The sequence below is a fragment of the Charadrius vociferus genome, unplaced genomic scaffold (assembly GCF_000708025.1).
Source record: "Charadrius vociferus isolate BGI_N301 unplaced genomic scaffold, ASM70802v2 scaffold179, whole genome shotgun sequence".
Lineage (NCBI taxonomy): Eukaryota > Metazoa > Chordata > Aves > Charadriiformes > Charadriidae > Charadrius > Charadrius vociferus.
The window spans coordinates 3,478,116-3,501,456 of record NW_009650072.1 but is presented as its reverse complement, the minus strand read 5'-3'; the positions used below and the strand labels follow the sequence as shown (position 1 = coordinate 3,501,456).

Here is a 23,341-nt window from a genome sequence, read left to right as displayed (position 1 = left end):
TGTCTTGTATTCATTTTTTAAATATACTTAGTTGACAGATATTGAATTAAGTGTTTGCTTTACTTTTACTTTCTTTGCTGTTTTTTTCACCTGAAAAGGAAAATACAGTGGTTTCCTCACAATTGTATCTCAATCTGCTTTGGAAGCGAACCACCACCTTGCAAATATTCTCAGTCCTACCTATAGAATTTATAAACCTTTCTTGTTAAGAAACAATGCTCTGATAAAATCTGTAGCACAGCCTAGGCCTCCCAAGGTTCTTCTATTTCAAATGGGATATTAAAGGTCTGGAAAAGATTCAGGGAAGACTAAGAAGCATGACCAAAGGTCTGGAAAAGCTTCTGTAAAAGGAATCGGTAGCTAAGCTAGCACTGTTTAGGCTAGAAGAGTAAGGACTGGTGTATGATCACTGTTGGAGCGCTATACAATGGAAATGGTAATGAAGAATATATTGTTTACATCTCTTCCAATACAAGAACTTAGGGGGTCATTGAATGAGGTAAATAGATGATAGATTCAGAGCAGAGATGGTTCACACAACATATGTTATCTGTGGAACTACTTGCTATAGGGTGTTATAGATGATACAAACTTTTTATGGTTCAAAATTCAATTGAATAAAGTACTGAAATAAAAATCCACTGAAGTAAAGAAAAGGTACAGCCTGAACGTAAGAAAGGCCAAAAATCTCTGGTTGACGTAGTCTAGAGGTGACAGTGAGAATCATTCTGTTCTCATGTCCTTCCCTAAGCACCTGTCACTGCAGATGGGATCCACAGCGAGAGGGCCCTTTGCTTTTATGGAGCAGAGGTGTTGTTGAGGACGCATATTGAACTATAAATATGATGAGTGCTGGTCATGTTATAGGTAGTCTGTTACAGAAACATTATTTTCTATTTTTATCCAACCTCCTGCATAGGTTAAGCTGGTTCCACTTTCCATTTGTTGTATACATGGAGATCTAGCTGTGTTCATAAGCTGACAGGTATATCAAAATGCCTTGGTAAGGATAAAATAACAGACAACAGCATTCAGAGAATGACTCTAACACCAGACATGGTGATCTACTTTTTGGAAAAAAGAGGACAAAATTAGATGACCTTGTCCATGCAAGACAGAAAAAAATCAAGTGACAGAGGGTGGTGGTTGTCTGTCAGCTAAAAGAACTGATGGCCTGCATCACATATAGATTTACTAATGTCATCCATGGCACTGATACATAAAATGAGCTGTGCCACTAACAGGTACAAACTCAGCTGATGTCTCTAGTTCAGGGCTTCCCAGCTGCATTGTTGATCTGCCCTAGTAACCTAGCCTGGCCTGAAGATCCAGTATGAGGACAGGAAGGAAAACTTCTGGGCCAGTCCATTAACTTAGTGATTTGGTTTATAGAATCATCCAGTTAGTACTCAAAAATATTCAGTCTTGGCACCCACATCAAGATTAGGAGACTTGAAAACTTAGTATTTGTTAGTTATTATAATTTCCTTTGATTAAATCCTGTTGAAATTACAAATCTAGGCACAACATTTATACAAAAATATTCTGTAATCAAAAACATCTGAAGTATTGGAACTTCGGCATTTCTAAAAGTCAAAGGCCAACAGCTTGTGTAGAAGTGTAGAAATTAACTTACTAGTTCCAGCAAATCTGTTTGGGTTTCTTTTTGTTTGTGTGTTTGCTGGTTTTAAAGGAATGACCTAGGCAAAGCTAATCAGACTTGCTGTTGTGGTTCTGACAGTACTGCTGACATTGAATCTAATATGCTCAATATGGCAGCAACAATAGCTCCTGCTATCCCATCTGGTAACGATCGGATGTTAGTCATTTTTTAAAGGAAAGTAACAGGTATTTGCTATAAGTGGGCAGAATCCATTTAGGCTCTTCTTGCTGAAGATGTGATTAAGGAAAAACAGTGAATTCTTGTCCTTTTTGAGCCTTTGACATGTAAAACAAAAGATGGATAGGTGGATATATTTTATCTCCAGCTATTCCCTCATCCCCAGCAAAAGAATGACTATCTCTGCACATCTTCTATTTGTTTCCCTTTTTTTTTCTTAATAGGAGTGATTTCTTTTACGTAAAACTTATATGAATAAAGGGTGTTAACAATGCTTAATATTATCTACATACCATTATCTACATTTATTGCCTGAGTAAAGGAGCAGCTTAATCCAAGCAAAAGTAATGTTTCACCGTCAAGTACTAGAACATGTAGTCAGGAAAACTGGCACTGACACTGTAATTACAATTTGGGCCTCCCACCCCCCCCCCAGAAAAAAAGATTTGCTGCCGGTGCACCTAAGTACTTTTGATAGAATTACTTGCATGCCTAGTTAAAGCACTTGTACAGAAATTCTCCTTGTAGTGGGTATACTTTTGAATTGTTTGACTGCACATTTCTTGAATAGTATGTCTTTTTCTTTGACATATCTAAGCTAATTTTAGACGGTATTTGACTGGCAACTTTTGCTTTCCAGGGGGTGATTTATGTTACTAAAGTAACATTGGAGTTTGCTCAAGCTTTTTATAGAATATCCAGAGACTGTGTACTGTCATAGACTAAATTAGATGAATTGTCTCAAAAGCCTGACTTCGTTGTCAGATGCTGGATTACCATCATTACTTTTTAGCTGAATTTCTGCTACTCACAGTGTTTAAGTATTCCATCTTACCAGTTTCTGAATGAATTGAGCTATTTTCAACCAAATTTGATAGAAGGGGAGAAAATAGAGCTTGGTGCTCATGAAACTATGTGCGGGTTAGCCCCATATAAGACACCAAAGAAAGTCTAGGGAAGAGTGGCTTTATAAAGCCCCAGCCTCAGCAACAACACTTTTTTAACAAATCTCTGTCAACTTGAAATGTGGGTATAACCTGGGTTGTAAAATATTTTTCCTGCAAATAACTTTTGGAGCAGATACTGACTCCAAATTAGGCAAAATACTCCATTGCTGAAACATGAAAACTACTGGCATTACTACAGTAAGGTCTGATTCATTACCCATGATTATCTTTAGGAGTTTGGCAATAACTTCAGCAAAGACATGATCAGGGTAGGAATGTCAGTATTAGTTAAGCAAGACTTGGACATCCTAAACAAGTGTACGAACGTTGGGTGTTCCCACCTGCTCTGTGGAGCCATTGATAATACCTCCACATGTTAAAAACCTCTTACTGTTTACAGTACAACTTAGGTTTGCCACAGAAGTGTAAGATATAATCTGAGGAAATCTGCATGTGTAATAATAGCCTTTAAAAATTAAAGCTGTATTTAATTCTTTGAGTTTTAGTGTTCCTTGAGAGCAGTAGAACATGTGGGAAGTGTGTTATTACAGGTACCTATGTAGGAATGTAAAAAAATTCTAATCAGTACAGTATGATAACAGATTTATGTTAATTTTTGTGACTTGGTCTCATTTCAGATGAAGTGGCTATCTGTCCTGCCTCAACAGTGTATTTTGCTCATGACATGTCTCCTAATGGCCTTGGAAGCTGTACCTATAGACATAGATAAGACAAAAGTCAAAGGAGAAGGCCATGTAGAAGGAGAGAAGGTAGAAAACCCGGTATGTGTAATGAAATTTATGTAATTAAGTATTTTTTCCTAGCTGTTAGTAATCTGGCTATAGCAAACTCCCTTCCTGAAGTTTAGATGTTCTTTACTGGATTTACTTGCAGGAAGGAAACTATTATTAGCCAGTCTGTCATGCAGTCTATGATCTTCTATGGTGAGGTTCTGTTTAAATTTGTTCTTTTATTTTTTTTTTTCCCATGAGCTGCTAAAGGTGAGGTGGCACATGAAGGGAATTCCCCAGTTTACAATAGGAGGAACTGCTTACTGGTCCACAAAGACTTGTTTCAAGCGACTGAGTGGTGGCTTAGGAAATTCCACTCAATGATTCCAGTTCAGTGTTTCAAATAGAGCAGTAATGAATGAATTGCACTGTTCAAAAAAAAAAACCCAACAAACTATATTAACATGACAGATGCTTGGGCATAACATGGATTCCTAAACATTTTTCTCTTCTTCCTTGTCAGTTGCTGAAACAAATGAATCCTAAGAATAAGTTGTTATAGGGCAATGATGCAAATAAAAACCAAAGATACGTAAGAGAGTATAATGCCTGTGTTGCTGAGATTTGAGTTTAATCATCATATTTAAACAAAATGAAATGTTTGGTAGTATATTCTTTCCTCAATTTCACATTCTTTTTTTTAAGGATACAGGACTTTATTATGATGAATATCTCAGGCAAGTAATAGATGTCTTGGAAACAGATAAGCATTTCAGGGAGAAACTCCAAACTGCTGACATAGAGGAAATAAAGGTAGGTACAAAAAAAAAAAAAAAAAAAGAGTTAAATTAAGGTTAATTAAATCCATAATCATGAGCCACGTATGTTGTATTTTTTTCCTTTTCTTTCTTCATGCTCCTCTCAATTTTTGTGATCTTAAATTTCCTCTAATTTTTATTTACTTAGGTATTTAACTCTTACTAGATCTTTGTCTTTAGTCAAGGGACAGCAGAAGTTCTTGTTAAAGAATATCCTATAGCATAAAAAACCACCCCAACAATATATACTTGAATGCACAGTTTCTGCCTTCTGCCTATCTACTAAAAAGCCAGTTTCAGACTTCATACAGGTAGGTGAACCTTCATGTACATCAAAACAGCTGCAAGCATAGCTCTCACTCGCTGTTGCCTGCTGAGTAATTTGGAACACTGCATTGAACATAGAGGTATATCTGCCTTCTGAGATTAAGATAGTGTGTCACAAATTAATATGATGACATGGAAGAGAATTACAAGAAAGTCAGATTTTAAAGCCTGGGGAAATTGAGGAGTTGTGCTAGAGGTAAAGTCAGTGTATATAGGAATAAAATAGACCTCTGGCTTTCTCCGCTGCTGTCCTTTCTTTTGCGCCACTCCACGTAGCACTCTCTCCAAAACCTCATCACATTCTTGTCTTTTCTACTTTAGTTCCTGGCTGTAGGTGGTGGCTGTTCTGCATTCCCCTTTATGAGCTAGAAATTCAGCAAGGGACAGGTAGGAAACAGTCTAAAGTGATAGACTTAAAGAGGAGATCCTGCCTTTTCCATTTCCTTTAATCCGTCATGTTGCTGTTGGCAGCTTTTGGCTCCTTTTTTTTCTGTGCTACATCTAGCGTAACCCTTGAAGATTACTATCCATTTCCAGATCCTGATAAATATTCTTGTAATACACGTTGGTGGCTGTTGCTGTGCTCATACCGTCTCTAAAGTCTTACAGCCATCATCAAGTGGATGAAGAACACAGCGCTTTCTGTGCATCTCACAGTTCTTTTGAACTAATTTGAGAACATTTGATCAAGAAATTTGTCGCTTCTTAAACATTATTAAGTATTGCTGCTTCAAGGTCATGTTTTTGCTCTTTGAAGGAGCAAAATACTTAAAAATTCTATTTTCAGAAAGCTTTTGGGATTCCTCTGTGTTTCTATAACCATAGGCTTAAAAAAAAAATTAATATACTCTTTGGAAAAATTTTGAGATTCTTATAATGTGGGCTACGGTATTGCCAAAGACTGCCACTAGTCTGCTGTCTTGCAGCTCATGTCTAATGGGAATCCTAAAGGCTACTTTCTTCTAGTTTTTATACATAACTTTTTTTTTTTGACAGAGTGGAAAACTAAGCAGAGAGCTTGATTTAGTAAGCCACCATGTAAGAACACGGCTGGATGAACTAAAAAGACAAGAGGTGGCAAGATTAAGAATGTTAATTAAAGCTAAAATGGATTCTGTTCAAGGTAAGAGTACAAAATTTAAACAGGTGAGTTAACAGAAGGGATTATGTTGGAGAGGTGCCCAAAATCCATCAGTTATGCTTGGGTTGTTTTCAACAATACCGACTGTAAGCTGAAAGTGAGTGTCCTTTCTGAACTGGCCTACGGCCAGTAAAGAACCATCTTTACAGGAAACTGGGGAGAAGAGAATAGCCATCTGTATTTTATAAATAACTAAACTTGATTCTGTCAGTGGATTTTCAGATACTTCTAATCTTTTTCAACCTCTTGTAGTGCATCAATTTATAGATTACCCACTGAGAATTAGTAACATAGTAGGACTATGTTAAGAATATATCATGACATAGCATTTCATGACTTTACAGTGTAGAAAATGTATGGGTTTTTTTACAGTTAGTTAACACAAAAATTTTCCTTTCTCTCTTTTTAAGTCCCCTTTCCACCAATTAGAGTTATTGTACAGGTTTATAACTAACATTAAATATTTAAGTTCAAAAGATTATTTTTCTTATTTTGGGGGCAGTTTTAAGCTCCTGAATAAAGAAAAACATTTGGAGTGAAAAATGTCTCCATAGCATTTTCTTAATTGCTAACGAAATTGTGCAAACTCAGGCAATTTCTTTTAATGAATAAAGTATACAGGTTTCTAATGATTCTGATTGCTCTATGTGTGGGAAATTGTGCTATCCCTTTTTATTTCTTATTACCAAAGAATTTTTGAAATTTGCATTTAGAACTAATTCTGTAAATTTCTTATTAGTGGTTTCTTTTTGAAGATAATTGCTTATAAAGATCCTAATGATGGACTGCACAATCTTGTTTCTGAAGTCAGTTTTTCATAAAGAAGCTCTAATAAAAAGGGCTTAATTTGCCTATGCAGATTATTTTATTATTAAAAATATTTGCAAGTTATGGAAAGGCATCCCACTGAATTGAATAGGTAATGTATCAATTTGAAATACTCCAAGAATAAGGATCTGTCTTCTAGGCTAAGCCGAATTTAGAGGTGGCAGGTAGACTGAAGAAGTATGCATGTGCAAATACATGTTCCTGGGGATGTTACTAGGGTCAGGAAAGCATCACATTAATTTGGGAAAAAGGATATTTACGGTGTAGTACCTTTCCAATGAAGTCTTTAGGTGCTAACATAGTATAATTAATGAATGATAATACAGAGGTGGCTGAGGGTGTCAGATCACATTTCTGTCCTTCGCTTTCTTTTAATGAAAGTTCTAGTCCAGAGACTACAGTCCACTGGTAGCTACACAGTGCAGACCAGCAGTAGTCCCTCCACAGGAGTCACTGCATTGCCTCATATACTTCCCAGACCCTGTGTTCATCTTCCTCAGGTGGCTTTTTAGCTGCCAAGAGCCTGGTCTCATGCTGCTGTTGCAGGCAAGCGGTCCAGTGACATCATGCTGACACTCACAGTGAGCTAGTTGACAGCAGCTAATGGTACCTGATTATTTATATAGTAATTTTGTGTATTTTGCATTTTTTTAATAGCTTAATGGACTGATTACTTCTACCCCTCTCTACTTCCATAAATCAAGATTAACTAACAGAGCATGCTTTAGAAAAATAATTCCTCCCAACAGATCAGATCTGTTACAGTATAAGTGTGAGATCTCACATTCAGGAAAGAACAAGAACAGATTATTCCAGTTGAAGATATTCAGATGACTTCTAAGATGTGAAAACAAAGGGAGTGGGAAAACATTTTGTCAATTTTATAATCAGCCCTACTATTGAGTACATCACACCACATAAAACAAATATGGCCAGATTATCTGTACACCTATGCAACATCTTGGAACTTGTACAAAAGAGCATTCTATAGTAACAGCAGGCAGAGCTGTTTGATTTCCTTTTATTTGTTCTGTTAATCTTTTCCCTGTAACACCACTTAATATCTTAGTCTTCTGTCTGATCTAAACAAAAAAAGCATACAACCCCCCTCATTTTCTTCCCTCTCAGATGGATCAGGCTTAAAAAGAAAAAGAAACAGACTCGAGATTATATTCTGCATATATTCAGTCCTGATCCAGATGTGTTTTTAAACATTTACACCAAGATCCTACTAGACTGATCACTACAGGACAGAAGACTGTTAGGTGTTGGGTCTCAGATAATGCAGTAATGCGGCAAGTAAATACTGTCAAATAGAATGAGTCTTTTCCCATAAATACAAGAAATTGAGGCAGATGGGTTTGAGGGCAGGTTTGTTTTTGTTTTGGGATTTTATTTTTTTTTAAAAAGCCTATTACTACACCTCTAAAAAATGTTTCAGAAACAGGCTAAGGCACATATATTTCAACAGAAATTATGATCTCATCGGGGAGGAATGATGGTTGAAATTTGCCCCAGACAGCATTTGCTGTTTTGTGATAATACAAACACAGCATTGAGTGTAAGACAGATAGTTAACCAAAGAATAACATGTTCAAAATTTTTTTCCCATTTTTTTGAACAAATAAAACATTTGTTGCTAAACTATCTAGTAAAGGCTTGTCAAAGTTGTTATACATAATATATCAAAGTGTATGCTGCTTAAGATAGCATTGTTATCTAGCATTAGCGGTCAGAAACCATGGTAACAGCTAGAAAAACCTGTTGTAGAAATGTGTTTTGTGGTTAGAGCATTGTGTATTGATATTGTTGAAAGTTCCTGTTATAAGGAAGAGAGAAATGTTTGCAGCTTTTAAACACAGGACCTGACTCTTCACTGTCTTGCACTTCTTGTTTTGCACAAATGAAATTTTAATATCTGCTTATCTGATTTGATATAATTTCACACCATATCGACATAACATCTTTGGCCAGGTATAAGTTATTTGCAAAACATATGTCAGGCTTCTCCCAGTTCCAGAAAAAGATGCAAGTTGTTGGCTCTAATACCGCATGTAACTTCAACTGTCTTATTTACATAAAAGGGAATAAAACGTTTTTCTTACTTTGTGAAGCTCAAATTGATGGTACATTTCCTTGCTGAGCCATAAGCCTTAATTTGTGCATGTTATACTATTGTGTGCATTGCAAGACTAACACATCAGAAGGAATATAGTGCAAATTGCTATCAAGTTTGCCAATCTCTTTCAGGAAAACCAACTTTAGAAATGTTGCTACAGTTTCCTCTGACAGTGAAAAAATTATCCAGTCCTCAGAGAGCCTCAAGTACTTACAAGGCACAAGCTCCCATATGAAAGTTTTTAACTTCCTGATCTTGCTTGATTTCAAACTTATTTTAATGTTTTACATTTGTATGTTGTTCTTCCAGACACTGGCATAGACCATCAGGCTCTCCTTAAACAGTTTGAGCACCTGAACCATCAGAATCCTGACACGTTCGAACCTAAAGACTTAGATATGTTGATCAAAGCAGTGAGTACTGGATATAAACTACTGTGGGGTTTTTGGTATTAATTATAATGCTTTTTCTCTGGTAAAGGCAAATCCTTTTATAAGTACACCGTTTTTTTTTTTATAAGTGACATGCAGTTTTCAGAGAAAAGTCATTCAGAAAAAAGTGTCTTTTTTCACAACGTGAAAACTGCTGTCAGTGTGTATTGTGCCCATAAATTCTGAGGTGGAATCCTAACAGGACTTGCATTCCTGTGCCAGTACAAACAACTTTTGGAATAAAATACGCCTTTCTGGGACCATTTAAATTAAACGTAGTTTTGATAGGGGTACATTTTTCCCAAGTGTATTTTCTGATTTCTAATTCTAAATGATTTAAGTGTCTCACAGAATTACATAAAAAAATCATGCCTAAACTAGTCATTTGAATTTTGGGATCTATTACATATACATCAAGCTGCAAAACTACAGCAGAGTAGAATATAGGACATCAATATTAGAAATTGCATATGCTGGGCATGGCATTCAATGTCCATTTAGCAGAGTTGGTATCAATCACAAGCGTGGGGTTTTTTTTCAGTGCATGTTTATTAAGGGGATTCAGTTAAGCCAAGCATGGCGTGGCTTTTTTCAACTGCTGGAAAAAATACGCTTTCCAAGGGGAAAAAAGGCTTTAATCTCACATATGCTTTAGAGAGCACTGCATGTTTGACATGAGAATTTGGCAGTTTTTATATTTTCAAAATAAATGGAAAGTTAAGGTATATTTTAAGCTTCCTGACATTTGTGTGCATTTTTTTTACCCTTGGAAAATTTTATCTCAATTTCTGTAAAATTCTTTTTTAAATAGAGATTATAAAATTTCTTGCCATTTCTGAGCATCACTTCTGGGAAAATTCTGGTTTGCCAGGAGAAGCATATCCTCAGTGGGACAGTTCTTTCTCTTATTATTTTTCTTGTCTTCTCATTTCTCAGTTGAGAATGGGCATTTTAGGGGGTCTGTGCTTTGGAATTGTTTTTTAAAAGCTACAGTGAATCTCAAAATTAAAATATAAATCTATATCAGGTATGAACATGTTACTCTGAAAAACACTTTTTTCATTAAACTGGAGGATAAGCTACAAATGTTCTTATTCTGAAATAAATAAGGAGTTAATTTGAAGCTATGCTTGATTAGTATGGAACAGACTTAACTTGAGTTAATTTATTATTAATTGATGAGAAAGGACACCTTGATGCCTTACAGTACTGTGTAGTTGCAAAAATTGTCCAGCAGTTGAACCCTTGCCAATTAATTTCTGTGAAAACAACAAAGTGAGGAGGGATGTTTTTGCATCACTGCCTCATGAAAGTAAACCACTAAGTACTCTACCTCGTTTTTAAAAGGAGAATGGCTATGTGGCCAGCCTTGTCCACAGATCTGAACAATACAGTGTTTTTAATGTCATATGTGTTAACGTAATCCTATGGCATAATCGTATGTCTACATATGTCTGTATTGTTAGGCTACAAGCGACCTGGAAAACTATGATAAGACCCGCCATGAGGAGTTTAAAAAATATGAGATGATGAAAGAACATGAGAGGAGGGAGTATTTAAAAACACTGGATGAAGAAAAGAGGCAGCGAGAAGAATCCAAATTTGAGGAGATGAAGAAAAAACATGGAGATCACCCTAAAGTTCACCATCCTGTAAGGCCACAGTCTGATCTTACATGATTGGGTGGAAGCTTTCCTCTCCAGAGAGAAAAAGCTAATGAGGAGAAGGGTATATCTTGGTTGTTCTCAGCATTTGCCGCTTCTCATTGACATAGGAGCAGAGTGTGGGAACAGCGCTGAGAGCATTACAAAACCCACTACATATACCCCCATTTTTTGTGTACAAGTATGCTATTTGCGGGCAGAGTTGTTATTTACAAAGAAGCTAAAACTCATGAGGAAGAAGCCAGAATGGTATTCAAAACTGTAGGGATGTCTTCATGCCTGACCTGCAAGGAACTGTGTCACAGCACCTTTGGCTCTAGAAAAGGCAAACTAATTTAACTCCCATCAACTGTTATTTCTAGATGAGTCTGTGTGGCCATGACTGATGATGGCAGGCATTCCCTTCCACAGAATATGCATTTCCTTGGCACTTTCTTTTTCCCTGGGCCTTTCTGTCTAGTGAATGTATTAGACCTGACCAAAAGGGAATTAAAGAAAATTACATTGATTCCATTTGCAACATGACTAATCAGAAAATAAATCCTTTCAGAGAAACTATAATACAAAGGTAATGCAGAAAAATTACACTTAATCATTTTTTGAAAAGTTTTTCTTTGTAACCAATCTATAGGGAAGCAAAGATCAACTGAAAGAGGTGTGGGAAGAAGCAGATGGACTAGATCCTAATGAATTTGACCCCAAAACATTTTTCAAATTACACGGTAAGAGGTTTAGTTTAATTTAATGAACAAGTGAAGTGACTTCCTGTTACCTCATGCTGAGGGCAAGTTTGTGTTATGCTAAGATGAAGTCTTACACCTCAATTTGGATGAATCTGAAGAGTATAGGGGAGAAAATATGTTATTGTTTGTAAGTTCACTGCAAAGTTTCAAGTGGGGTTTAAAAGTTGAGAACAGAGTTTTGTTTGACTACTCATAAAATCATACAGCCAATAACCTGTAGTGATTGCTCAGGGAAGTATGGATACTTAGAGGGCTGTCCATAACTATAACTTTGCTTACACACTACATAACTAGGAATGAATGCTCAGAGATGTGTGTGTGGGAAAACCTGCTTTCTCATCATCTCTGCAGATAAGTGCCAGACTCTCCTTATCTTTGGAGTGGTCATAGAAGTGCCAAGCCTCTTCAGATGTTGCAAGATTCCCTTAATAAAACAAAAACCAAAATGACCCCCAGTCCTGCCTCTATATTTCTGAGCAGTGTGCAGCTAGAAACAATAAAATAGTAGCAGAGATAAGGATGCATCTCAATGGGCATTTTGCTTTAAATGTGATTATATAAATGTTTAACCTTATATCCTGACGTTGTTAAATGCTCCATAATAAAGTACCCTTAAGCAGATCCTGCCTGGCACTAGGCCGTGAAGCGTTGAACAGCACACAGAATTTGACTAATCTCAAAGATGATAATTTAACTGAAGAAAAGTGCTCTAGCTTGAGTCTGAACTTTTACCTTGGTTTATAAAATATATAAATATGTATTATAGTTATTAAACTTTATTTCTTCTTTCTAGAAAGAGATCTTGAAAGATAATTTTCTGATAGTTTTTGGTAGCTTTTTTGTGCAAATCTCACCAAAAATAAAATAAATAGCTGAAACAACCTTTTGCATTAGAGCTTAGTATATAAAAAACTTTGAAGCAATTAAACAAAAATATTGCATAGTAACACTCATTTGAAGGAGACATTCTCTTTCAGTTTCAGAGGTAGTATAACAATATTCAGAGTAGAATGTAGGATAAAAGGTGGGTTGTTTGTTACCAAGTATTCTCCACTTTGCATTTGTCATGAAAAGTTATTTTACAATGATCTCTTCTCAAGTGCTGCATATTTATATAGATTTCCACATAGTTCTTTAGGTTTTTTTGGAGAGTCATACTGTTGGTTAACAAAGTTTTTCTACAGATTTTTGTTGCTCCTGAGTCTGTTTACAAATCTAGCTGTTAAATTGGGACAACTTGTTCTCCTCAGCAATATTTTTTGGCAGTTTCACTCTGTGCAATCCCATTGTGACCTATTTCAGTTTGCTAATCTAAGAAGTAGGGAGATTGCTCCAGCCTTGTCGAACCAAAAGTGGCAATACAGTTCAGCCAATGCCTGCTAAAAACCTAAACAGAAAAAAAAACCTACGTAACAAGCATCTTGTTAAATGAGGTTTTTAATCCATCATGAGATGTGCATGCTGATACTTAACTCCTGGAGAACTATTACATGTATTACTTTCGGTACATACTCAGCTTCTATTTTCAACACTTCTTTTTGTAGATGTCAATAATGATGGTTTCCTGGATGAACAAGAATTAGAAGCCCTGTTTACTAAAGAGGTAAAGAAAAAAAAAGTTCAAAAACTTAATTTGTTTCAGTAAATGGTTACAGGGATGTCTGTGTTTTTTCCAAGTATATTTGAGAGCTTTGGACTACAAATTAGAGTGTTCATGCCAAGTTTTGTGCATTGTTAATGTTTCTACAAAAGTGTAAAAACATCTCAGCAGGGAAAATAAAGCAGATGAAGCATAGGACTCAGACACCAGAGATCTAGTGCTCACCTATTTCTCTGCCACAGGCTTGTTTGAGATTTTGTAATTAATCTGCAAGATAACTATACCTGTATAAATTGCAATGCAGAGAGCTGCACTCATGTTCTGGCTAGATGCAGCTTGGTAGAGTTTCTGAAGCTGGGGATCTGTGCTCATTCAGTGCTAATCTAAAGTCATAAGGCTTGTTGAGAGGAAGAGGGTCACACTCATGCAAGTTAGCTCAAAGACATACATTGGGAGCAGCTACAGAAATTTCATATATTTTGTATCTAGCTAGTTTGGAGCACATGTACATCTGATAAAGTAGACAGGCTCTTAGTTTCTTGAAGCCTTGGTTTGTTGTCTATGAAAATGCAAGTATTACTATTTCTTTGCCTCCCAAAGGGGTAATAGTAGCAATGTACTGAAGTCCTATAGCGATGGGAATTGCAGAATCAACAAGTAAACAAAGGGCCTTGGTCTTCATTTTTCCAGTAAGTTCTGTTTTGGTATAGCAGAAAAAAAAAGCCTAAACTTCCCAGTCAAAGATCCAGTACTATGGCTGTCAATAGCTAGTCTTACAATTTTTTTCTAAATTTCATGAGTCAGGGAGGAAGTGTGTTATATAGTGTATATAGAAGCTTGTAAATTCAAACTACTATAAATTTTTGAAGAAATTCAGTTTGATTCAGTTCAGATTTCTAACAATACTTAGCCGTAATCCTCTCTAATACAATGAAGATACATAGCAGTCTTTTTGACAGATAAGTCCCACCATTTTGCAGTTTTGTAGTTTAAAAACAAATAGTCTGGGGCCTTAAAATTACCTATGGCTAAGCAAGCAAAGCTAAACCACTAAGAAAACTGAGTAGAAGCAAATAAGCATAAACTCACTTGAAAGACATTGTGCAAGAAGAGAAGTGGACCGTTAAATTAAGCACTCAGTTTGTCTTGTGATATCCTGAATACTTACAGGGTCAGGTGCACGTTCTGGTCAAAAAGTTACCCTCTCCTGTTCCAGAAACCATGTGGAAACTCTGCCTGCTTTGAATCAAATGTAGGATCAGGCCGTGCATGCCGAGGTCAATTTTACTGTAATGTCCACAGCACTAAATTACAACAGACCACGTGAATGAAATGAAAACTGCCTTCTTAGCAATGAAAGGCTCACTTGTTGCTTAAATACTATGCTAAAAGAGGAGAATTACACATACACACACTCTCACTCTATGGGAAAAATGGTGAACTCATGTTTTTAGCAACATCTCACACTACTGTTCCAAATATGCTCTGTTATTTGAATGACCAGCCCTTTCTCCAAACTAATATTTGCTAATTTTGAATTTCAGCTAGAAAAAGTTTATGATCCCAAAAATGAAGAGGATGACATGGTAGAAATGGAAGAAGAAAGGCTGAGAATGAGAGAACATGTAATGAATGAGGTGAGGACTGATGTTCAGTAGAGCTGCTGATTTCCTTCTATGTTCAAGAAATACTGTCCTCCTAACATGAAGGGTTGTCCAAGTACAGCAGAAAGGGACAGCCTATCACACTGAGTGCTGTTTGTGCTGGGATTCATGTAAAGTTACAGTTCTCAAGCCCTGCCCCCATATTCTGATGTAAATGCCTGCTGGCTACTTTTTATTTAAGAAGTTCCAGAGAAAGAATTGTGCTGTAGCCTTACCATCTTTTGCAGATACTGAGATTCAAAAGAAATTCCCTGTGAATTTTGTGTCAAATAGGGAAGACTCTAAATGTGCTTTTGCACTTGGCAAATTGGTAAGATTGAGGTGTGAGAAAAGGGAGTAGAGCAATGTCTTCTTTCGTGTAGATCATCTTTCTCCTTTCAGAAGGGGGGAGCTCAAGGTATCACCTATGACAGTGAATACCTTTACTAGTTCTGACAGGTTTTCAGCCCAGGAGACAGAGGAAAGGGAAGATGGTGTTTTGAACCACTGTGTTTTTCATTCGTATCTTTTCTGCATTCAAATATATTCCTTAAGCTTGAGGAACGGAGCAAGGCTGGTCTTCTCTTAGTCATAAAGGGAAGCATTTCCTCCCTTCCCCTTAAGGATTCTGATACAATTCAGTTGGGATTTTTTTGATATTTTAAAACCTCCCTATCCAACAGTGGAGATTACTCTGACTCACAGTTACAAAATTACTACCAGAAAGCTACAAAACATTTTTCTCAAAAATGTCATGCATACCACTGTATGCCCAAATAGCATTGGGGCTATGACCGCAAATAGTGTTTTCAATAAAGCCAATGGATTTTGAAGTGAGGATTTACTTGCTATTTCCATTTTTGTTAACCTATATGAGCTTGTGAGAGAAGTTTTCAGAAGATGTTGCAGGCACCGTCTTGAAAATGGGACAGTTTAAAAATAAAATGGTTGTATTTGAAAATATTTGCATAATGAAATTAAACATCAGCTCCACTAAAAGCCATCATTTAGGTTGAGTTTAATTTTTTGCTTCAACTAGGTTGACATCAACAAGGACCGGCTAGTGACTTTGGAAGAGTTCCTGCGAGCTACAGAGAAAAAAGAATTTCTGGAGCCAGATAGCTGGGAGGTAATGAGAATGTGTTTCAAGTGCAACATAATGTACTGTTACCATCACTCTAACCAGGAAACCAAATGGTATGGCTCTGAGCTTTGCTACTTTGTTTTTTTTCAGTCCTGTTTTGGTATGTGTGTGGTTAAGGTCCTTAGCTATATGTAATGTAAAAAATGTAGCAGGTAATGTAACGCAGATGTAATCTTTATGGTCCACACACAAACAGAAAAGGTCTTGCGCCACCCTGTGGATTCTAGAAGAGCTTTTCCCGCATGCTTTTCAAACAGAAAATGGACATTTTGTTTATGAATCACTTTAAAGGAAAGATAAGAGCTCAGCTAGAAGCAAGAATAGTTTTTTTTCTCCTTCCTGTAAATCTGTAGTAGCATTTTGCTGAGAAAATAGCTGAGAAGCAGCTATTTTGCTGTTTTTGAAGTGAGTGTACTAACTCTTTATAGTGTCATGTGTGGGTGTTTTGACAAAAATTCTGAGGGTTGTTTGGTGAACTGTACAACTCAGCTAATAATAATAATTTCAGTGTGAAGATAATAAAAATGACCTGCCTAAGCATTCATGTTTGCATGTATTTTCTTGCAGACACTAGATCAACAGCAGCTCTTCACTGAGGATGAGCTGAAGGAATTTGAAAGTCATATTTCTCAGCAGGGAGATGAACTTAGAAAGAAGGCAGAAGATCTTCAGAAGCAGAAGGAAGAGCTACAGAGGCAGCACGACCAGCTTCAGGCTCAGAAACAAGAGCTCCAGCAGGTACACTTATGAGAACAGAATATTTTTTTTTTCCTTTTCTGTATGCTTATATCTGTGACAGCTCATGACAGTCCCCAACTCCGGAGCATTCTTTGTCTTGATTTCTCGTATGAGTCCGAGCTGAATTCTAAACTAATGGTACCACAGCAAAACATAATCTAGTATTCAGGATTACAGCAAACAATGCAAGCATCTCAACTCAGTATTATACCCATTGACAAAGACTTTAAATAATGATTGCAAAATTTGTTTTAAGTGTATTCATTTATGTCACATCAGAGAAAGTTGACAGATTTAAGATTTTCAACTGTGGTGTGTTGATTTTTCACCAGGTTGTTAAACAGATGGAACAAAAGAAACTACAGCAAGGAAATCCTCCTGCAGGACCAGCTGGAGAACTGAAATTCCAGCCCCGTATGTATCTTTCTGTGTAGATACACAAACTTTAAAATACAGTCTTCAAGTCATTAAAACTCTATCTTCTGTTCAAACTGTTAATGTAATCTGGTTTTAATGAGCTCTGTAGAGAAGTTCACTAAACTGTCTTTAAGACAGAAGTATAACTCTTCTAAAGTAGTCCTGAAATCTCAGTGCTTTTAAGTCCATAGTAAAAAACAGAGTTCTAACTCAAGGCATCCGATGGGCAGAGAAGAAGGACTGTGTTGTACCTATCAGTCTGAAAATATTGAGATCTAAGATATCTAGGATTTCTGAGCATCCAGAGAAGAAAAGGGACATACAAATGACCGGGTCTGTCCAACATTCTACCAGTCTCAGACTGCAGAACAAATCAAAGCATTTAAATGCTTTCAACAAGTCTATCCTGTGGCCAGTTTACTGGCAGTTGGGCACAACATGACATGACAAGTTAGTTTTAGACAATATGAATTACCAATTGCTTCAGCACCCTCAGAAGAAAATAGTGTGATAATAAATCATTGCATTTGCTCATTGGTGGCAACAAAATGGTCAGGTATGTATTAGCAATTCTTATGCATAACACGTTGTCCATGTTTCTTTTGTGCTTCAAAGGGGCCCTGCTCTCCCATACATCCTAACTTAGCTTTTTCTCCCCATCCAGAAAGGTTGAAACTAATATGGCTGTACTGTTCATGTGCTAACATTATTAGTAGAACTTAAGAACTTAAGAACATTTGTCTCAAACACAAGATTTCAGACTATACCCAGGCAGGCTTTTCAATACTGGAAGCTCTTAACTGCTCCTGCAGGGCCAACACTGGGATTTCAAACCTTAAATGCTATATTCAGTGATTACAGCTTACTTTGTGGAGTACCCTGAAATTCTATCCCTAAGTCACTCAGTTCTGTGAATAGAAATAATGAAATTTCAGTACCAATTTAATTTTGTCTTTCATTTGCTTCAGAACTGCCTGTGAGTAATTTTGTTTTGTGATCCTTAGTTCTGAGCGCCTCATTTCCCCTCACCTTCAGTAAAAACATCATGTGTAATAGCAGATGCCCTGGGAGTTGGACTAATGATACACCTTTTGATACTGGCAATATTGTAGCACATACTGTTTTTAACACACATATTATTTTATGTAAAAGGTTTTTGCAAAGTCATTTAGTCAGGTGTCATAAGAATTCATTATATCTGCCAGAACTAGTCACTACTCGTTCACTGAGTTAAAGAGATCCAAGCAAACAATCTTTCTAATCTGTAGGCTACTGGAGCTACTAAGAGTAATTTAAGGAAAAAAAAAAATTAAAATTACAAAAATGCAGCTGCAAGTTTTGAAATCTTCAGCAAACTATGAAAATTAGTATTATTCAAAGGTAGCCAAAGGGATAATATTCTAAGTATTGTTGATGCAGGGAGGAGTAAATATAGGAGCAAGTTGTTCTTTTTTTTTTTTTTCTTCAAGCTTCCCAGACTGGAATGAAGGGTTTCATAAATACGTAATATATTTCAGAAAGTACAATCTCCAAAGAACCAATGTGTTATGTAAGTAAAAATAGTTCACAGAAACAACTAGTAATCTAAGAGGAAACTCTGAATATTATAACAATGCAGTCTATTGGGTTATCTCAGTCTGATGTCATTGTTAGTCACATACAGAATTCTTGATTCCACTTACAAACCAAAAAACAGAAGGTTTTGTGTGATTGTCCCTACACTGGAAACTTTCCTTTAGAGACTTTTCACTTTTGGGGCCAATTTAATTGAGAAGTTATAGATGTTTTTATTTGTGTTTTACAGCTGGGGAACACAAAGTTGGAGATGCACCAAAACATCCTGCGGGAGGTGACCAGCCTTTACCACCAGGACATGTCCAAGAACCAGCTGCTAGAACTGATCAAGTTCACCCTTAACCACTCTGGGGGGCAGGGGGAGGGGAGGGCAGGAAATCAGAGTGCAACATGAACTCTCCACTTTCTTCCCCAGATTATAAAATCATCGGGAATGTTAGAGATGAAGTATCAATCAAATTTGAATCATAAATTAAACTAATTTTCTCCGTAATGCATCAGTGAGAAACACAACAAGGGAATCCTTTAGAGGCTATAATGGAGGAGGGAATTAAGGAAACTGTTAATACTGAAGGTTTTTATGGCCAGGGGACTGAGCTGTTGAACTCTTCTCTTATAAAAAGGGAGGAGATGTCTGCCATTCTTTAGGCACAGATTGGAACCTTCTCAGAGAGGAAGCAGGGAACTGGCCTGAATGTCGAGTTAGGTCTAGTTTTATTGTGTATAAACTCTTTCCAGAAATGCTGAGAAGCAAAATATGGGGAAATGAAGACCATAGATAAAGGCCTACCATTTCCAGCACTACCAAACCCTTTCTTCTTTGAGACCAAATAAAAATCAGACTTCTAATCCTTAATCACAGAAAATTTGCACTTTCTAAAATCTAAATACAGCAAAGAATTATGTGGAACAGTGAATATTTTTCATGTTTACAGAAGCCTAAGAATTTCACTGTAAGCCTTCAAAAGGAATACTGTACTTCTGGTGTATTGATCTGAACCGTCCTCCTTGTTGGAATTAATTCTGTGTAGCAGTTGAATACTCAACTGGCTCTTGGGACAGTACTTTTGTCCCTGTTTCTTTCATCAGGTGCCAGCTGATCTCAAAATTTTGCATGTTATTAAGTAAGCTTTTTATGTTGATGGAAATATTGTGCAAAACAGAACGAGACTCATTGTCTTTTTCTGTACAGGTTATCCTACCTCCTATGATAATACCAGATTTTTCAAAATGCACCACGTACTTCAGAAAGCTCGTCTCAGACATGAATCTTTGACTTGTTAAAAGTCTCACTATTAACTCTTACTAGTCTTTCAGCAGTTAGTGTAAGTTTATGAAGTGTCCTAAAACAGGGGTGCTACTTGATTGTATTATTTTGGTATTGAACCAGGATAGGTCCCTAATATTGTAAGCCAAGATTTTACAAGAATAAGTTAATTTTCCTGTGGGTTTTACTATAATGTCGAAAAGTTGTATGATTGTCCTTGCTTGTCATGCATTTCAGACAAAGTATCCTAAAGTGTATACCCTGTTTGGGGTTTTTTGCTTGCTTGGGTTTTTGTGTTTGGTTTTTTGGTGGGCTTTTTTTGTTTGAGTTTTTTTTTTTTTTAAACATGCATTGTTCTGATTGTATAATGCTGGCTTTGAACTGGTACACATACACACCCCCACACCCCTGCTTTGGTGAGCATCCTTTACATTTCCTTCCTGTTCTGTAGCCAACTATTGACAGTGTCATTAAAAGAGATCATTTGGGGTTTGAGCAGAGAAACAGAGGCAAGGGTCTCTTACAGAAAGATGTTCCTTTCAGAATAAGACTTGAAAATTTTAGGTAAACTCAAAAAAGGCAGGAGGCAATTACTAACATTTTGTATTGACATTTGGCAAGTTTCTCACTCTGAAGAACCTTGATTGATTGAATGAAGCTAGGCATATTCCTTCCATGTTTAAGGCTTCTTTCATTAGGACTGAGCACATTCTTGTTCTCCACAGAATATAACAGAGCTCACTGCTGGAACAGATTAGGTTTTCTTATCTGTTTCATCTTGTTAGTTGTCATGTCACATTTCCTTCATTTATACCACTCAAACAATTGGACTTTGTTAACTTCCCCCCCCCGTTCTCTACACAAGTGGTTAACCTTTTAAATTTAGTTTCCAAAACTAGTGTCTCCACTGTTTGTCATTTCCATGCATTTCTAACATCAGTTTGATTATGTCTTTGTCAGGAGACTAAAATACCTTTCAACAGCTTCATCTGTTTGCTAAGAGGCCCAGGCATAGTTACAGCTACAGCCAGACTAACAGAGTTTCTCAGTGCACAGCTCTGGCTTTCGGCTTGTAGCCTGATAATGAGTAACAGAGCGAGGAGGGAAACAAAGCGGTAATTATTCAGATGTCACGGAAAAGGTGAGGGGAATTTTTTTTGTGTTTTCCCTATCCCACATGGAAGTTTACAGAGGACAAATGGTACAGCCACAGATGTTTGTAGAAAATCAAGGACTGAAACCTTTGGTATGAAGAGATTTCTGCCATACAAATCATTCCTTCAGGCTACATCTGCCTCCTAACAAATGTCATTATATGTAATAGCATGCTTTGTAATGTAATGCTCAAGCTTTGGTTTCAGTGCAACCTCTTACATTTTGATTGTAAGATCCTGACTCTCCCTGCTGTTGGAGATGGGCATTATATCCCCCTTATCCCATTTACTTTGAAACATCCAGAGCTTTGTAAAGAACTGTTGTAACTTGGGTGCTGAATTCAGCTTCTGCATGCCAGTGTAGTGAGTGTCAGTGATGACTCTGGGGAAGCCACTTGTGAGAAGCCGGAGTTTTCACTTGACATTTCACCGTGAGTTAGCATTAGCAAGAGTTCCTTGTTTTCCATTTCAACTAGCCACTGAGGTGCATTCCGTGTAAAACAGTGCACATCTTCCCTTCATTTGCTATCTGATCCCTACTTGTTGTTCTTGTCAGTGTTAATTTAATTAGTAGGCTTACAGTTTAGCAATATGCTACAGACTTTCTGTTCATTTTTCAGAAGTGGAAACAAGCAGTTTTTTAAACCTTAGAATTGGTGGTCGGGTTTATCTCTAACAATAATCAAGGTTTAGTCAAACTGATGATTATTTGCCCTAAATTATGTAGAAGTAAGAGCCTCAGTCCTCAATAATGCTTAAGTGATTGAATTCTTACTGAACACATCTTAGGTTTGCTGCCTAAGTGTTTTTGAGATGAGAACCCAAATTATAACTTCATACTCATCCACCCAATTCAAAATTCTCATATGCGTAGGTACCTGTGTCACATGTCCACAAAGACAGCAGGGACTGAGTGGATGTTCTTTCAAAAGACGGTCTGTCAGGTCTGGGCTATCAACAGACAGCATTCACCCAATACTGTCCATCTCATCCTCCTCTGTAAAGGAAGGGTATCATTCTTTAGGCCCAGGCTAAAATAGGTCTTCATCAGAGTTTAATAAAGTCACCAAACTATTTTTGTGGATCAATTCTGAAGTGTAATTTAAATAAGAGTTCTCTCGCTGTGAAGAACATCTGCCTTAGAGATTATGCAACGTGCTGAAGTCGTGCTTACACTTGAAATGTTTAGCAGATTCATTGCTTTTTAATGTGTGTGTTGTTTTCAATGCCAATGTCTTCTTTTAATTGGGTTCTCTCTTCCATAAAAGAGACTAAAAGTATTAGCCACTAAAAGCATGTTTCTACCACGGTACTCATTTCTCAGGAGCTTTTTGAAGTTGAAAAAAAATTATTAAACTAAGCTTACACCTAAGTGAGGAGGTGGAAAGCTGTAATCACAGATAAATGAGGGACTGGAATATGGGCACCAGTGCTTTCACCTTTACTCTGCTTTTCATTTAGGAGGTGATTACAAGAAAACTGAATGTAACTTCATACAGACACCAGTTCCAAGACAAAGATGCAGAGATTTGGGTTTGTACTTGGCTGGGATTTTGGTAGGAGGATGAAGGGGTAATATTTGGTCAATGTACAAATTCATATCCTCCAGTGCAATATATGTAGGAAAAAAAAAATAAAAAGCCCCGCTCTGTACTTTGTATAGATTAGTTTTTAACTGGATTAAACTAAAACTCAGCACAGCAACAGACGTCTAGTGTTTTGTTTTTAGCAGGTGGGAAAGAGGTGGATTTAGATCTTGTCTATATCCACAACTTTGTATTTCCACTTAGAGACCCTTCCTGTTTGCCCTCCACTTTTGCTTTCTGGAAAGATGTGAAAACGAATTTAGAAAAAGAGAAAAGTATCTTCTGTTCCCTGGCACAAGCTGCCTCACTGAAATAGCTATTGACTAATTAGGTACTTGAATGCTCCATTTTCTATATTCATAAAAATATAAAAGTAACTAATTAAAATGCTTCTGCAACAGCATTACAAACTCTTGACACCACACACTTCCCTAACTTTTTAAAATTCAAAACAGAAGTCCCAGAGAAGGTGAAGCACCCACAGGTTTAGTAACAGATTTTGCTATAGGTTGCTTTCTCTTTCCTTTTTTATAGATTTTGCCTTCTAAGCCAGGTGTCAGCCATTTCAGGATGTCAGAATGGCTGTGGCACGTGTCTCTTGGGGAGATCCACAGGACATGATGCCATA

At 36.8% G+C, this 23,341-nt stretch overlaps 1 protein-coding gene across 1 annotated transcript; it reads left to right on the top strand.

The window, feature by feature from the left end:
- The first annotated feature begins 3,425 nt into the window (after positions 1-3,425).
- Positions 3,426-19,053, top strand: NUCB2 (nucleobindin 2). Its single transcript, XM_009892018.1, has 12 exons — positions 3,426-3,569; positions 4,224-4,331; positions 5,660-5,786; positions 9,061-9,164; positions 10,649-10,834; positions 11,478-11,568; positions 13,134-13,192; positions 14,734-14,826; positions 15,872-15,961; positions 16,544-16,714; positions 17,047-17,128; positions 18,936-19,053. Exons 1-12 carry the CDS (start codon positions 3,426-3,428, stop codon positions 19,046-19,048), a joined length of 1,368 nt encoding a protein of 455 aa, XP_009890320.1. The 3' UTR covers positions 19,049-19,053.
- Positions 19,054-23,341: the final 4,288 nt, after the last annotated feature.